This window comes from Sturnira hondurensis, unplaced genomic scaffold, assembly GCF_014824575.4.
Source record: "Sturnira hondurensis isolate 20B ecotype Veracruz unplaced genomic scaffold, ASM1482457v3 Scaffold0006413, whole genome shotgun sequence".
NCBI lineage: Eukaryota > Metazoa > Chordata > Mammalia > Chiroptera > Phyllostomidae > Sturnira > Sturnira hondurensis.
Window position 1 is genome coordinate 53,263,824 of NW_028079044.1, and position 14,446 is coordinate 53,278,269.

At 61.4% G+C, this 14,446-nt stretch overlaps 2 protein-coding genes across 7 annotated transcripts; both read right to left on the bottom strand.

The window, feature by feature from the left end:
* Positions 1-1,931: 1,931 nt before the first annotated feature.
* On the bottom strand, positions 1,932-6,697 carry PYCR3 (pyrroline-5-carboxylate reductase 3). Of its 3 annotated transcripts, none has more exons than XM_037048975.1 (7): positions 6,546-6,697; positions 4,887-4,951; positions 4,191-4,370; positions 3,671-3,883; positions 3,265-3,357; positions 2,916-3,105; positions 1,932-2,310 (listed from the first exon to the last, which is right to left on the bottom strand). In XM_037048975.1, exons 1-6 carry the CDS (start codon positions 6,640-6,642, stop codon positions 2,923-2,925), a joined length of 831 nt encoding a protein of 276 aa, XP_036904870.1. In that variant the 5' UTR covers positions 6,643-6,697; the 3' UTR covers positions 1,932-2,310; positions 2,916-2,922. The 3 variants fall into 3 exon arrangements, with proteins under 3 accessions (XP_036904870.1, XP_036904869.1, XP_036904868.1); XM_037048974.1 differs by having other exon boundaries at positions 1,932-2,421; XM_037048973.1 differs by having other exon boundaries at positions 1,932-3,105; positions 6,546-6,696.
* Positions 6,698-9,594: 2,897 nt separating this feature from the next.
* Positions 9,595-14,357, bottom strand: GFUS (GDP-L-fucose synthase). Of its 4 annotated transcripts, none has more exons than XM_037048967.1 (11): positions 14,267-14,357; positions 13,338-13,494; positions 12,887-13,001; positions 11,771-11,899; positions 11,609-11,682; positions 11,286-11,419; positions 11,102-11,166; positions 10,681-10,747; positions 10,479-10,558; positions 10,205-10,304; positions 9,595-9,969 (listed from the first exon to the last, which is right to left on the bottom strand). In XM_037048967.1, exons 2-11 carry the CDS (start codon positions 13,481-13,483, stop codon positions 9,914-9,916), a joined length of 966 nt encoding a protein of 321 aa, XP_036904862.1. In that variant the 5' UTR covers positions 13,484-13,494; positions 14,267-14,357; the 3' UTR covers positions 9,595-9,913. The 4 variants fall into 4 exon arrangements, with proteins under 4 accessions (XP_036904862.1, XP_036904863.1, XP_036904861.1 ...); XM_037048968.1 differs by lacking the exon at positions 14,267-14,357 and adding an exon at positions 14,166-14,260; XM_037048966.1 differs by lacking the exon at positions 14,267-14,357 and adding an exon at positions 14,119-14,260.
* Positions 14,358-14,446: the final 89 nt, after the last annotated feature.

The following is a 14,446-nucleotide window of genomic DNA, read 5'->3' on the forward strand; positions in this document are numbered from 1 at the left end:
CCCCTTACCAGTCGTCTGGAGTCTGTATGCTGGGAGGCAAGTCCGATCCTGGCCCGGGGCTTCAGGAACCTGCCTTTTACACCATCTCCCAATCCTGGTTGGGACCCAGGCTGGGAGCCTGCTGGGTGTGTGGGAGGCAGACCTTGGCCTGGATGGGCACCAAGTAAGGGTGCCCCCAAGATTCCATATGGCAGGGCCCTTCAGGTTGCATAGGCACTGCTGGCTCTGGCCAAAGTCCCAATTTCCAGTCTTCCCCGTCAAGCCATCTATGGGCCCTAGAGCTGGTAACAAGGCCCATGTGGGGAGCGGGGGCCTCTTGCCCCCTCTCAAGCTGCTTCACATTTGCACCATCCCCTCCTGTCTGGGGACCCAGGCTGCACCCCAATGGGTGGCCATGGCCCTGTGTAAAACAAGGCTGGTCCATGCTAGCCTGGGGCCCTAAGCTATTGAATAGCCCTAAGCTATTGAATAGCCCTAAGCTATTCAAGCTACTTTGAATCCAGTCAGGTGCGGGACAGGCACCCCTCACCTCATGAGGGGCCCATAAAAGTTTCCTGTCTAGAATGGTGGTGTGTGTGGTGGGGCGGAGGCTGCAGGCACCCGGCCCTGTGGGCCTTCCCGCCTGCAGGTCATTGCAGTCCCAGTGTGGCCACCTCGCAGCCACTCAGCTTGGTGTGAAATCACGGGTGGCCGGCTAGAGGCTTCCGGCGGGACCCCCGCAGGCGTGTCTCTGCAGCAGAATGGTGGGAGGGGCCCCAGCTGGCCGCTGCACTGCTGCCATGTGCTAAGCCCCTGGGCATTCGAGCCGCCCTGGTTTGTGCCGACCAGAGAAAGCAGGGTGAGTGCCACCGGGGAGGGGTCGGTGTTGGTGCTGCTAGAATTCCTCCTCCCACTGTCTGCAAGCCTGAAACTGGCCCTGGAGGGTTACCCAGCCCTGGCTACAGTGTGGGGACCCCTGCAGCAGGAGGTGCTTGGGGATGAAGCCACTAGCCCCTCCCCCTGTTCGCAGCCTTGAGGTGCACTCCAGGCGATGACAGTCACTGCTCTTCCACACGGTGGCCCTTGGGCAGGGGGGCGTGTGCCCAGGCTGCTGCTGAAAGCACCCTGGCCCGCATGTCTCAAGGGGTGTGGCACGACCAGACCACAGGGGGGCCCTGCCTTGCCTGGAGGGGCTGAGTGCTTGGGCCCGGGTCCCCCAGTGGCAGATGCAGTCTGAGTGAGGGGCAAGAGGAAGGGGTGTACCTTCAAGCTGAGGGGCCCACCACCCAGGGACCCACACCCATGGGCCAAGTGCAGGCAGGGGGTGCCATGGGGAGCCCAGGTGGGAGCAGGGCCCTGGAAGTCATTTGGCCCCTGATGGGGGCGGCCAGGACTGAAGCTTATCCTCACTCGTGGTGGGAGTGAGGATATGCCAGTGCATGTCCTTGAAAGGACAGTGGGCTGGTGGGCTGTACGCTCAGAGGGGCCCTTTCACACCTAGCCTCACTGACAACAGGGCTCGCCTGGGGGTGGGGGTGGGGGTGCAGTGTGCTTTCTAATAAAGGTCAGCCTCATGTGTACCCCGTTCTAAAGCCTCACTTGCATGGCACTGACCCAGCGCTTGGATCTGGACTTTCTCCCTCGCTGAAAACCGGACAACACGGAGAAAGGAGAAACGATTACCATAGGCCCCAGGCTCTCCTGAAAGTCAGTTCAGCCTCGTGGTGGAAGGTGAGAGCTGGCCGGCCAACGGCCGGGCCCTCATTCAGGGCATAGCCTGCTGGGCTGAGGCCACCCTGCTCCCCAAGGACTGTGAGGGATGCAACACTGGGACCCATGTCAGACGGCTGACAGTGGACGCAGGGTTCTAAGGTGATGGTGGGTCCCTTGCCTGTGCTGCCAAGCCCTAGGATGTGGTTTTATTGGCCTCCCATTCAACATTAGCCACTCTGTGCTATAGGACATCAGCTTTATTCCCACCTCACAGGAAAGAAAAAACCGGGTGTGGGGTCAGACTCAGGCCTACCCAGGGTCAGACCAAAGTAAGGTGGGAATAGGGCGGGGGCCAGAGACCTGCAGGGAGGGGCCATCTTGGACCCAAGTGGGGGGTAGACCACCAGGAGGGCGCAAGCGCATAGGGGCTTTCCACTGTTGCAGACAGATCACGCTCCCAAAGCCTCAGCGGTTGGTGGCAGCGGCGACTGTGTGGGTGAAGAGACCCAGGGGCCTTATGGGCAGTGCCAGGGACAAAGCTGCAGGCGCCCACCGACTCCAAGGTCACCCCAGCCTTGCTTCAGGCCATTCCTGGCCTACCGGTCTGTCAGGGACACGCTGGAGAGTGGAGTCCTGCAGTCAGAGGCCAGGCCTTGGGACCCTCAGGACTCTCGACTGAGAAGGGCCACCACGGCCAGCTGCACCTGCCACTTGCCAGGAGCTAAGGGTCTGGGGGAGGGGCGCACACCCGCTAAAGCCAAGTATGTGGCCCCTGCTGGCCAAGACTCATCCTCCCAAACGTGGGGCAGCCCCCAACCCAGCTGCAGGCCAACCCAGGGACACGACAGATGTGACAGCCTGGCACTGCTGGCTTTACTGAGGGGAGCAAGTCTCTCATGTATATTCCTGTCCCTGAACCTGAACCAGATGCGGCCACACAGCTGCTGCTGTGCCAGGGGCTCTGCCCACGTCCCTGCCAGTGGCACCCCGAGGCAGGCCATCAGCATGAGGCCTTGTGCCTGGGGGGTAGGACACGACGTCCCCACTGCTGAGGGATCCGCTCCAGCCCCACCCCTCACATTTCCCATGCAGGAAGCAGAGTGCATCCAGTGAGGGTCCTTCGGGTTAGAGAGAACCACAGACTTCAGGAAGGGGCTGGGGGAAGGGAACGGAGGGGGCAGGGCTGCTCCAGACACCCCGGGGCTGTGGCCCTTGTCCCGTACCTGCTCCTTATTTCCTGCTGAGCTCCTTGGCCCGGCAGGTGGCAGCCTCCACAGCGCTCATGGTGGCTGCCCGCAGCCCACCCTGCTCCAGGGCGTGGAGGCCGTAAATGGTGGTGCCGCCGGGCGTGCACACGTCTGTCCGCAGCTGTGCAGGGTGCTGCCCCTGCTGCAGCAGCATCCTGGCTGTCCCCTGGGGAGAGGAGCGTTGGGAGCAGTGACTCGTGAGCAGCCCCTTCATCTTGCAGCTCAGTCCCACCGTGCAGCAGCTTTGCCATGCGTCCCCACTGCTCCCAGGAAGCACACAGGCCCAGCCTCTTTCACTGGCTCCCCTGGAGCCAAAGTCACTCACCAGCAAGGTCTGGGCGGCGATGCGGTGAGCCAGGCCACCAGGCATGCCCATCTTGATGGCACCTTCAGCAAGCGCCTCAGAGAACAGGCACACCTATGGGGGCAGTGGTATCAAAGCCAACACTCCCCTGGACACGGCACCCGTCTGGAGAAGGCTCAGAAGCTTCAGGAGCAGGTCTAGAATGCTGGCTACCAGTGCAGGGCCTAGTGCTAAGGTCTGAGCCCAGGGGTCTGCCAGAGCCAGCTCCACGGCCCAGGAAAGCAGTGATGTGGAGGGAAAGCAAACCTCACAGGCAGCTGAGGACTAAGCCACTAGGTCCGGAGGGTAGGAGCAGTCTCAGGGATTTGGATGGGCCTACCTGGCTAGTGGACAGCTGTAGGGGATAGGGGGACCAAACAACACTTACGAAGGCCACGCCACTGCCGCTGAGGCCAGTGTGGATGTCCACTTGGGCCTCAGGCACCTCCTCACACTGCCCGCAAGCCTCCAGCAGAGTCTGTACGAGCTCGACCTCATTGTTCCTGGCATGGCGCCCACGGGCCAACACCATGGCCCCCTCCTGGACCACGCAGGGCAGGTTGGGTGAAAGCCGTAGCACCCGTGTGCCTGGGGGCAGCAGCTAGCTGGAGAGAGGCTGCTGTCAGGGAGCCCGTGGGATTGGCCTTCAGGGCAGGCACATGCCTCAGTCAGGCTCCCACCCCCACTTCCCAGGGGTGGTGCCAGGAGAAACCCGAACCCCAGTTCCCTCAGCCACCTGGCTGCCTCTGCAGGCTGGCCAGGAGGCCCATCGGCCCTTTGTCCCACCCCTGCTGAGCCCAGGGTGGAGCTGGTTTAGGATGGCAGAGGCTGGAAAGCTGAATCTGTCCAGAACAGCTCACTTTGGGGGGTCAGAGCCTCATCCCCACCTCACCCCATGGGCCACTCACCTCCTCCAGGGTGCTCAGAGAGATCCCAGCAGCCACAGACACCACGATGTGCTCAGAGGTGACCACGTGGGCCACCTCTGCCAGAACGGCTGGCAGGATGTGGGGCTTGGTGGCAAAGAAGACAAGCGGGCAGCTCTGAAGCACCTCCTGGTTGGAGTGGGTGGTCTGGCAGCCCAGAGCCTGCACCGGGAGTGCAGGGGTCAGGGCATGGTGAGTGGGCATCCTCCCAGACCACTGCCCTTCTGGCTGGAGGCCACCCTGCATCCCCATGGGTCCCTGTGGGTCCCTCCCATCGCAGATGCCTGTACTCACCTGGTGCTGCTCAGGACCCAACCCCGAGCCTCACAAACACCCGACACCAGCCCCTCTGTGAGCCTCCAAGCCCAGTGAGCTCCCATGACCATCCCTGCCCACCCCAACACACACAGCCATGCACACACATGCATGTGCACACATGCAGACTCACACACGTGCACACACCACACCCCCTTCCTCTGCCCTGGCCCTGCACAACCTTGACCTTCCTTCTGGCCTTTGACCTCCCTTCTCCAGTCCAGCCCAACCCAGCTAGTCCCAAACTTTAGTTATATCAGCAGCACTTTCCTGGCCTCAAGAAATGTCTCAGAGAGACAGCAGCTAGAGCCACCTAGGCCCCCATGGGAGGCCTCAATTCAGAAGAGTTGTTCCACAGCTCACCTGGAAGTGACAGAGGTTCCTGTCAGTGGGTGCACTGGCCAACACATGATGGGCTTCCACTTTTCCTGGAAAGGCAAAGGCCTGGTGTCAGTGAGGAGGTTGGGTAGGAGGGGGAGGAGCCAGCAGGGCCTGCCTCTTACTGAAGGCTGTCAGGTTCAGCCATGCCTGGGCCATCTTGGCCTTTGGCTGGTCTGAAACCCTCCAAGAACCCAAGTGCCCAGCAGGGGTGCTCCGTGCAGCCAGGACCAAGTAGTCAGATCCATTTAATTCTACTCAGCAGTCACCACCACTGCCTGGACACACAGAACAAGAGCCTGCCCCATCTTGAGAGGACAGAGACCCCAGGGGCCCTGGGAGAGGAGGGGGACGTGCAAGGTAGGGAGGCTCAGTGAGGGCCAAGCCTCCCTGGAGAGAGTACATCTGTGCGGGGATGTCCGAGCAGAGGCAGAAGTGCACCCCGAACCCGAACCCGGAACTGATCCATCAGGGCAGCAAGGCCCACTGTGCATCACACGCACACACCAGCGCCAAGGTCAGCACAGAAGCTGGGGAGCCTCGGAGGCGGGCAGTGCTGCCAGTGCTGCCGGGCTTTACGCGTGAGGAGACACCTGAGACTTGCAGTAAGCTATTTGGTGACTGACTGACCTCTCTGGACTTTGCTGTACGGCTGAGGCAGAAAGACAGAGTGTTACCTACACATAAAGGGCTCTGGTTACCATGGAACAGGGTTAAGACGGCACTGTCATCCCTTGCAGGAAACCAGTTTCTCCATAAGGGATGATCTGGCCACCGCGAGTGCAGCTGGCACACAAACAGGAAAAAGAGTCGGGGGCTCAGAGAGGTCAACCAATGCAACCAAGGCCAGAAACTTGGCTGGAGATCTCAGGCTCTGTGCCAGCGCTGTCCAAGAGCAGCATCACTGGAGCCATAGGATTAACTACATTTTCCAGCAGTCACGCGAAACAAGTAAGAAGAACCATGGATTGAGCCGGGGCCTGCGAACCAGAGGATCGCGGTTCGATTCCCAGTCAGGGCACATGCCTGGGTTGCAGGCCGGTTCCCTGAAGGCCAACTCCCAGCAGGGGATGCACAAAAGGCAACCATACATTGATGTTTCTCTTTCTCTCTCCTTCCCCTCTAAAGATAAATAGATAAATAAAATCTTTTTTAAAAAGTTAAAAAAAAGAACCAGGTAAAGTTAATGGTATATTTTATTTAACCCCAAAACAGTATCCTGCCAACACATAACCAATATTAAAAATTACTAGATACGTCACTTTTCTTATGTGCTAAATCTTCGAAATCAGACACAGATTTTACTCTAAACACTCTGAACATTTACTTCTCAATTCGGACTAGCCACGTTTCTACGGCCACAGGAGGCTGGAGGCTGCTTGGAGACAGCCGACTCCAAGACTCCTGTCGTGTTCTCTGAGCGAAGCAGGCCGGACAGCGGGGTCCGCAACCGCCCCGGCCCACACCCGCCCGGCTCTACACCACCCTGGGACTACAGCGCAGGATCTTGGCTGCCCAGGCTCCGCCCAGGGGCTCTGCAGGATTCATCCCTCCCGGCTGGAAAGCTCCGGCCAGGCATGCCCTCCCTCCCACCTCAGGCCGGCGTCGGACGCCTCCGTGAGACCCACAGCCGCAGCACCCCACCTGCTCGAATGAGGCCGTGCGCGATGGCCTCCGCCATGCGGCCGGCGCCCACGAAGCCCACACGCCTGGAGCCCGGTTCCCCAGCCGCCGCCGCCATGTTGCCTCAAGGCGCCCCAGTCGCTTCTCGCCCCGACCCTCTGCTCGCCAATAGGCCACGCCGCCTCGCCCCCACCCTCGTCATTGGCTACGGGGACCGCACGCTCCGCCCCTCCAAGCCGGCTACGGGGTCCCGCCCCCTCCCCGTTCATTGGTCTGAAAGTCTGCGTCCGGCAGCTGTCGTCAGAGGGACTGGACGGCGATCGTGCCGAGCGAAGATCTGTGTCCCGGTGCTGAAGGCCGTGGAGAGCCTTGGCAGAATCCTGGGCGCGTGTGTGCAGATCAAGTCAGTTTTCCAAAGGGCAGCTGGAGAAGCTCCATTCAAAGCCAACGGTCGGAAAGCATGGGGTCTCCTCCGACCCCGACTGGGAGGCCGGTGCGGGGGAGGGTGCCTGGCCGGTGTCCCTCGTGGGGACGCAGCAGAACCCTGGAGGCCACCTATTGGTCGTCGCTGAGCACCTGAACTTCCAGGAGTGATATCTTTATTTTTTAATAACTTATTTTTATTGTATTTCTTTCATTACCATGTATCCTCCTTCCACTTCCACCCAACCCCCTTTAAAAAAATTACTGATTTTAGATAGAGGAAGGGAGGCATCAGTTTGTTATTCCACTTATTTATGCACTCATTGGCTGGTTCTTGTATGTGCTTTGATGGGGGATCAAACCCACACCCTTGCGGGGTCAAACCGGCAACCTTGGGGTGCTGGGATGATGCTGTAATTGAGCAATCCAGGAAGGGCAGGGTCCAAACTCTGGCCTGTCATCAGGACAGGTCAGGTGCTGGGATACGGGGTCCTGCCAGCCTCTCGCGGGTTGCTCTAGGTGGGGGCGGGAGCAGTGTTCTCAGAGTGCCCTGGCTCTTTGTTCAGAGCCTGGAAGTGGGCTCAGGTGGGAACAGGACTGCCTGGTCAGAGCTCCCTCCCGAGCTGCAGCGGCGCCTGGTGGCAGAGTGAGACGAGCACTGCCAGTGAAACCTGTGGGCTGAAAACCGCTAGCTTTTCTGCATTGGGAGTTCCTCCAGGTAGCCCAGACCCAGGTTTTCGAGGACCTCCCGGAGCACTGCAGGGAAGAGGCTGAGGCCTTTTTTCCCTTTTTAAAATATTGTATTTATTTATCTTCAGAGGGAAAAGAGGGTGAGAAACATTGACCAGTTGCCTCCCATACTCCCCTATCTGGGCCAACCCAAGCATGTGTCCTGACGGGATTTTCAGTCCCCAGGCCAGTGCTCAATCCATTGAGGCACACCAGCCAGTGAGCCGGCCCCTCTCACTGGTTCTGAGGGAGGTGGAGCGCTTGGCCAGGGACCACCCTAGAGACTGATGGGGAGTGTTCCTGTAATTTTTTATTGACGTGGGAAGATTAAGGCTTGAAGATCCAAGATTGTAGGGGGTTTTGTTTTACGGTTCACTCAGGCTAAAATCACAATCACTTAAAAAGTAAGGGTATCTTACTCTTTTTTAATCTCTACTTTGATTTTTTAAGCTCTTCAACGATGGAATTCAACGTCGCCCATCCCCATCCCCCCACCCCCGCCCCGTGTGGGGCTCTGCTCTGGGCAGGGACAAGTGCCACACAGCAGCTGACATGACAGGTGCACAGCAGCACCCGGGGCTTGAGGACCTGCACTCCATCTGGGGAGACAGTCCCTCTTTGGTAAACATACACACAGGACAGCCCAGGGGACTCGGGACAGACAACTGTGTGTCCTGCCAGGCGTGTCCTGCAGGCCTCTCCACTCCATGTTGGCCCCTTCCCACTGTTCTCGCCTGGCCGTTCGGAGCTCCAACTAAGGTGCCACACCCTCCACCCTGCCCCTGAGCCCCCACACAGCTTTCATTCCCAAGGGCTGGCTGCCAGGGGTTACACTAAAGGGCAGACCCAGGTCCTGAAGCTCCAAGGTGTTGGGGGGGGGCCTTCCAGGGGTTTCTGCACAGGCAAGCAGGCAGCACTGCGCCCTGCATGGCAGGGTGGGCATTCAGGGAAAAGACCACATGGCCAAGACCTCGATTGGCAGGCACTGATGTGAGTGGCTCTGGGGCCTGCAGGACAAACCCCTGAGCTTGCCCAAGAGGGCGGTGACAAGTGCAGTGAGAGGTCAGCTGGACTCTGGGAGGGAGGCAGTGCCACTTGAGTAGACCAAGGAAGGAATGGATGTGGCAGCCACATCTAGGTCAGAAGACAGCTGGGCGTCATCAGAGTGAAGGTGACAGGGCACTGGGACAGAACAGCCCTGAGAAGAGGCAGGCCCCAGGCCAGGGGCAGTGCGTGGGTCCTGGGTGAAGCAGTCCAGAGGGGACTTTGGAGCTGGGTACTGCTGGGGGTCCAAACCCCAGCACCAGTGGCTGATGGAGGGAAGCTGTCACTCGACCTGTCTGGACTTCACCCAGCTCCCACTGAGAACGGGAGGACCATGCCACTCACCTCCCTGCCCAGCAGGCCCCGTCACTCCTGTCACTGTGCACGGGACAAGGGCAGGCTGGGCCCCAGCACCCAAGCTGCCACCTGAGTGGGGGCAGAGAGATAAGGGCCAAGCCTGGCCCAGCTCTCTCCTGGGTCCCAAGAAAGGCCCCACAACCCAATCGCCATCGTCCCCTCAGATCTGTGCCACTCGGCCTGTCCAAATCCAGACCAGCCTCCCTCTGCAGAATCCGGGGGCCGATGGAGGAGGAGGAAAGCCCTTGGGCCCAGGGCCCCAGCAGGGAACACCTGCCCTACATCCCCACCGACAACAGTCCCCTCCCTTCTCCCAGGCATCCGCCTGCTTCCTGCCCACACACGTGACTCTCCCCACATCTCTCCCTCTGCCACCCCGGGGACAGGTGCCCACCCTGGCCCAGCAGCTCTCAGGGGCTGAGCCGTCAGCAGCGGGACGGTGCTTCCTAGAGCTGGCGGGCCTCAAGGGGGCAGTACCTGGTGTGGAGGACAGTGGCACAGAGCTGCCAAGGCCAGACCTGTGAAACGCACTTTATTGGCTCCCAGGAGTAGGAGGGCAAGATTGGAAGTGGGCACATTCAGGACCCGGGCACTGGCATTGAAGAGCTAGGCACCTGGCCTGGCCAAGCCTTGGTCTCCCTGAGGAACGATGTGAACGGCGGCCCCAGCGAACAGCTGCCCGAGCCTGGTGGACGGGCTGGGACATGGGCCCAAGTTGCTGGGCAGCGCCCTTGACTCCTGGTCTGAGGGCGAGGCTGACTGCCACGGGGCTCTGCAGGAGAGCGGCCACCGGGGTCTCCGTGGCCAGGGGCCAGCACCTGGCTCATCACTGCACTTCATTTCCGGGCCTGCTCGTAGTTGTCGGCGAACCAGGCACAGGTCTCCTTCACGGCTGCAGAGCGCAGGTGAGGGGGTGGTGGGTGAGGGCTAGGACAGCACCGACCTCCAGCAGAGGCAGGGAGGGTGGTCACCCCTCTGTGTCCTGCTGCCTGATGGGGGATGGGGGATCCGACCTGCAAGGCATCCACCCCCAGCGGGCAGCAGCGGCCGAGGCCTAGAAAGGGGCAGTGGAGAGGCCCGGAGGGCTTTGGGTGACGGCAGGAGGGCCGCGGGGGCAGAGCACTCACCCTGCTTGAAGGGTGTGAACCGGAACTCCGGCAGGTAGGCCCGGAGTTTCTGGTTACTGGCCGTCTTCTTGAACTGCCCATCTGACTTGGTCTTATCAAACTAGGCGCCCAGTCAAGGCCCTAGCAGACAGGGCGGCCCCAGCCTCCTTCCAGGCTGCCCCTCCCTGGGGAGCCTCCCGGGGAAAGGCAGACCCTCATTCTAGCTGCTGGCCCCACCCCCCAAACCCTCAGCCTCAGGCAGGAAGGCGGGCTGCCCACTGGAGCTGAAGGATACAGTGACCTCCCCGCGGAAGTCCATGGCCTCCACCACGGCCTCAGCTGCCTCCTGGATAGAAACCTCATCCTCCTCGCCCACTGTGACGATCAAGGGGCCGAATGAAGGCTAGGTCAAGCCCCCTCTGCCAGGCCCCACTGCCACCCTGCCACCCGCAGATATGCCTGCCGCTGCCGCGGGTGTAGGGCTGCAAGGCACCCACCTGACAGGATGATGGGCTCCACCTCGCTGTACTCCCGCAGGACCCAGAGAAAGAGCCGGGCCAGGTCCTAGAGCCAGAGAGGTAGGGCCAAGGGCCCCCAGTTACTGCCACATGGGGCCAGGGGCCACCTCTCCCAAGCACCTCTATCCAGTGGGGGTGTGGCCCAGAGAGCAGGGTCCGTCCCTCTGGGCAGTCCTTGGCCAGCTCAGCGGACCAGACCCTTTCTCCCGCTGAGCTCAGAGCTGCACCCAGCAACTCCCTGAAGGCTGGGCGCCTACAGGAACTCAGGACGACCTGCTGCTCTGCCAAGGTGTCAGCCCAGACACTCACCGCCCCCCCAGCTCCCCGCTGCCTCCCCACAGCCAGAAGGGCAGGCCCGGGGAGATGATCTGGGGACAGCTGTGCACCCTCCTGCACGAACCAGTGAGTAGATGAACTGCCTCCGAGGCTTCCCTGTGCCCCACACCGTCAGGGCTGAGCCGCTGCCTGTGGATTTGGGGACGGGCGGGCGTCAGAGGCTGTGCCAGCCCTGTGCCTCCCAGCCGACCCCCAGGGACCCCATCAGGAAGGTGGTCTGGCCAGTGTGCTGAGCAGCGGGCACTCACGCTTGGCCAGGTGCACCTTGTGGATCAAGCCAGGCAGCACGTGACCATCCTCAATGTTGAAGTTGTCGTAGGGCCCAAAGACATTGGTGGGAATGACGGCAGTGAAGGTACAGCCATGCTGCTGGAAGTAGGCCCTGCGGAAGCAGTGTCCTCACTCTGGGACCACTTACCCCACCCCACTCTGGCCTTGTATAGACAGAACCACCAGAGGCAAAGAAGGGAGATGAAGCCTGGGAGCCCTGTGGGGGCTACACATTGCCCCCCAGCCCCTCGAGCCCTCTTCCCCTATTCCTGGCTGGCCTCAGCTGGGCAGGCTCCAGAACCTGTTTTGCACGTCGATCATCCTCTTGGCGTAGGCGTAGCCAAAATTGCTGCTGTGGGGTGGCCCGTTGTGGATCTGGGGAAACAGGAGACCACTGCTGCCCGGCCCCGCCCCCAGGCCCGGCCCCGCCCCCAGGCCCGGCCCCGCCCTCCCGCCCTCTCACCATGGTTTCGTCAATGGGGTAGGTGGTCTTGTCAGGAAAGATGCAGGTAGACAAGCAGGAGACCACCTTTTGTGCTCCCACCTCAAAGGCGGAATGCAGGACGTTGTCGTTGATGTGAACGTTTTTCCTCTGGGGGGTGATGGCAGGTTCAGGCCCTCCAGACAGGACCCCAGCCCTACCTGCTCCTCCAGGGCCCAGAAGCGGGGACACACCTGGGCCTGCTTCTCCTAACCGCTCTGCCCTTCCTGGCCTGTGACTTCCTGAGCTGCAGCCCACTCCCAGGACAGTAGGAGGATCTGGGCCCACCCACCCCTCAGCTCCGGGCTAGGCCCTAGCCACAGAGGCTGTTAAGGACAGGGCAAGTAGCTCAGGGGCCGAAAGGCACTCAGAAACCCCAACCGGCCCTGGGGCAGAACGGACCCATCCAGTCATACCCCCACAGAGGAGCTTACAGGGCTCTACTATCCAGGAACAGGGAAGCCTTTGGCCAGCCCCACCCCTTCCAGGACCCTGCCCCCACTTCTGAGAATCTGAGAATTGGACTGGTCAGTCCTGTTGGGAAGGCTGTAACTGATCCGAGGGGCCCTGACCGGAACCTGGTCTGAGTCTCTGCCTGCCCAGTGCCTGGTGTGGGGCTGAACTACCCCTAGGCCAGCAGATACTCAGAGACAGCGAGGCCAACCCTCAGACACAGCTTGGAAGAGCCCCATTCTCTTTCTGGTTCTTACACCATGCCTCGCCCCCCCAGGGCACAGGCTGTGGACCCAGAGCCCAGCTCACAGCTCACAGCTCAGTGCAGCTTAACGGAAAGAGGTGCTGGGTGCAGGCGAGTATGGACGCTCAGGGGAAGGGCCCAGCCCCAGTCACATGGCCAATGCTGGGCTGGCTTCCCTTAGCCCCTAACCAGCTGGCCATCTCCATGGCTTTTTCTACTAGGGCCAAATGCCCCAGATCCAGCTGCACTCCCCTCTGGGGCATGGGGATCACTGGGGCTCCCCATCAGCTTGTCAAGCCCTAATCATCAGGGACTTGCTGAGGCTAGAACATGAAAGTGGAAAGCCAGCCAGGAAGTTCCCAGAACCCAGCTCCCACTGCTCGGTGGGGGCCCTCACTCACCCAGAAGTCCAAGTTGTATTTGATATTCCGGAACAGGCCTCCCACCATTGCAGCAAGATGGATGACGTGTGTGGGGCGGATCTTTTCAAAGAGGGCTCGGGTCTGTGCAGCATCCCTGGGGGTAGCCGGACCATCAAGGGTCCCTTGAAGGCCTCAGGGGACTAGCACCCTGGGGATGGGGGATGGGGGACAGGTGCTGGGTGGGGCCAATGGCGGGACGGGCTGCCAAGAGGGACAGTGGCCAGTTCGGGCCCTGGCTGTGATGAGGGTGTGGGCATCCAGGAAGCTATGGGTGTTTGCCTAGCAGCGGAGCTGTGCACGCCCAGGCCACACCAGCCACCTGGCAGGGAGGGCACAGCCATGAAGCCACCAGGCTCTGGGGACAGGCCTGGCCCAGCAGTGCTCTGTCTGGAGAGGGTGTGGGGCCTGCTCTGGGGATGGGCTCACTCACGTGAGATCAGCATCCTTAGAGGAGATGAACACCCAGTCCTCTCCGGGCAGCCTGGCCCCATCTGCTACCACCTTCTGGATAGCTCTGCCCACCAGCCCAGAGCCCCCCGTCACTAGGATCCGCATGGACTCCTGGGGCTCAGCCATGGTGGCTGCACCTGTGGGGCCAGAGGGTGTGAGGCTGAGGCCCTCGAGCTTCCACCTAGCAGAACCCTGCTCCCCTGAGACACCCCTACCCAGAGTCACGGCCTTTACATGGGCAGGGCAGGCAACAACTGTCCGGGGGCTGGCCCAGGACGATGACTCCAGGGAGGGGGTGGCTGCTGGGCAACAGAGACACCCCACTGACCTGCATCATCCCTCCTCCCAGCCCTCTGGCCGGAGCTTCACGGGAGCCTGGCAGCTACCACACAGCCAAGAGAATCTGTCCCAAGTTCCACCTGTCCCCAGGCCTCGGAGCCCCACCACCCTCCAGTACGCTTTCTTGGGGTCTGGAAATCTTCTTAAGCCCGACTGGAAGGCTCTGACTGCGTTGCAGGCCCCAGACCAGCCCCAACAGGTAGGGCCCTGCCCAGGCATCTGCTGCTCCCAACGGCGCAGGCAGTCTAGCAGCAGGCCTGCGGGGGGCGACCCCAGTGCAGCCAGCACCCCCACCCCTCCCTCAGATGTCTCCTTAGGCCCAGGGCCACCTACAAGCCCACGGGTCCCCTCCCATGCCCCCCAGGACCCTCTCATGCCCGAGATCCCTGCCCTCACCCACAGTGAATCTTGCAGCTAGGTACCCTGTCACACTCTTCATCCCTGTCCCACGTCCCCGGGGTCCCGACACCCTTCAGGGCTCTCTGGCTGTCATGGAGTGCCCAGGGTCCCAGCTGGCCACGCCGCACCCTCCCGGGACTCACTCAGTGTCCCGAGGGATCTCCCGCGTACCTCACACCTGCCGCGTCCAGATTGCTACTTCCGGCGCAGGCTAAATCTCCAGCCTCCAGCCCGTGACCAGATGGAGGGGCGGGCCCGGGGAGGGGGGGGTCCTCCCGTGGCCTTCTGGGACCTGGGGTCCTCGCGAGGCGCCCTGGCGTCCTGATGAAGTGCAGGCCGGGACCGCGCAGC

Excerpts from the sequence above, each read along its gene's own strand:
- PYCR3 (XM_037048975.1), bottom strand. The coding sequence starts at position 6,642 with ATGGCGGCGGCGGCTGGGGAACCGGGCTCCAGGCGTGTGGGCTTCGTG. Across the intron at positions 4,952-6,545 it reads GCACGGCCTCATTCGAGCAG|GAAAAGTGGAAGCCCATCAT; the intron begins GTGGGGTGCTGC and ends TTGCCTTTCCAG. Across the intron at positions 3,106-3,264 it reads TCGCCGCCCAGACCTTGCTG|GGGACAGCCAGGATGCTGCT; the intron begins GTGAGTGACTTT and ends TCCTCTCCCCAG.
- GFUS (XM_037048967.1), bottom strand. The coding sequence starts at position 13,483 with ATGGCTGAGCCCCAGGAGTCCATGCGGATCCTAGTGACGGGGGGCTCT. Across the intron at positions 10,559-10,680 it reads GGAGCCCATCATCCTGTCAG|TGGGCGAGGAGGATGAGGTT; the intron begins GTGGGTGCCTTG and ends TGATCGTCACAG. Across the intron at positions 10,305-10,478 it reads ACTTCCGCGGGGAGGTCACT|TTTGATAAGACCAAGTCAGA; the intron begins GTATCCTTCAGC and ends CTGGGCGCCTAG.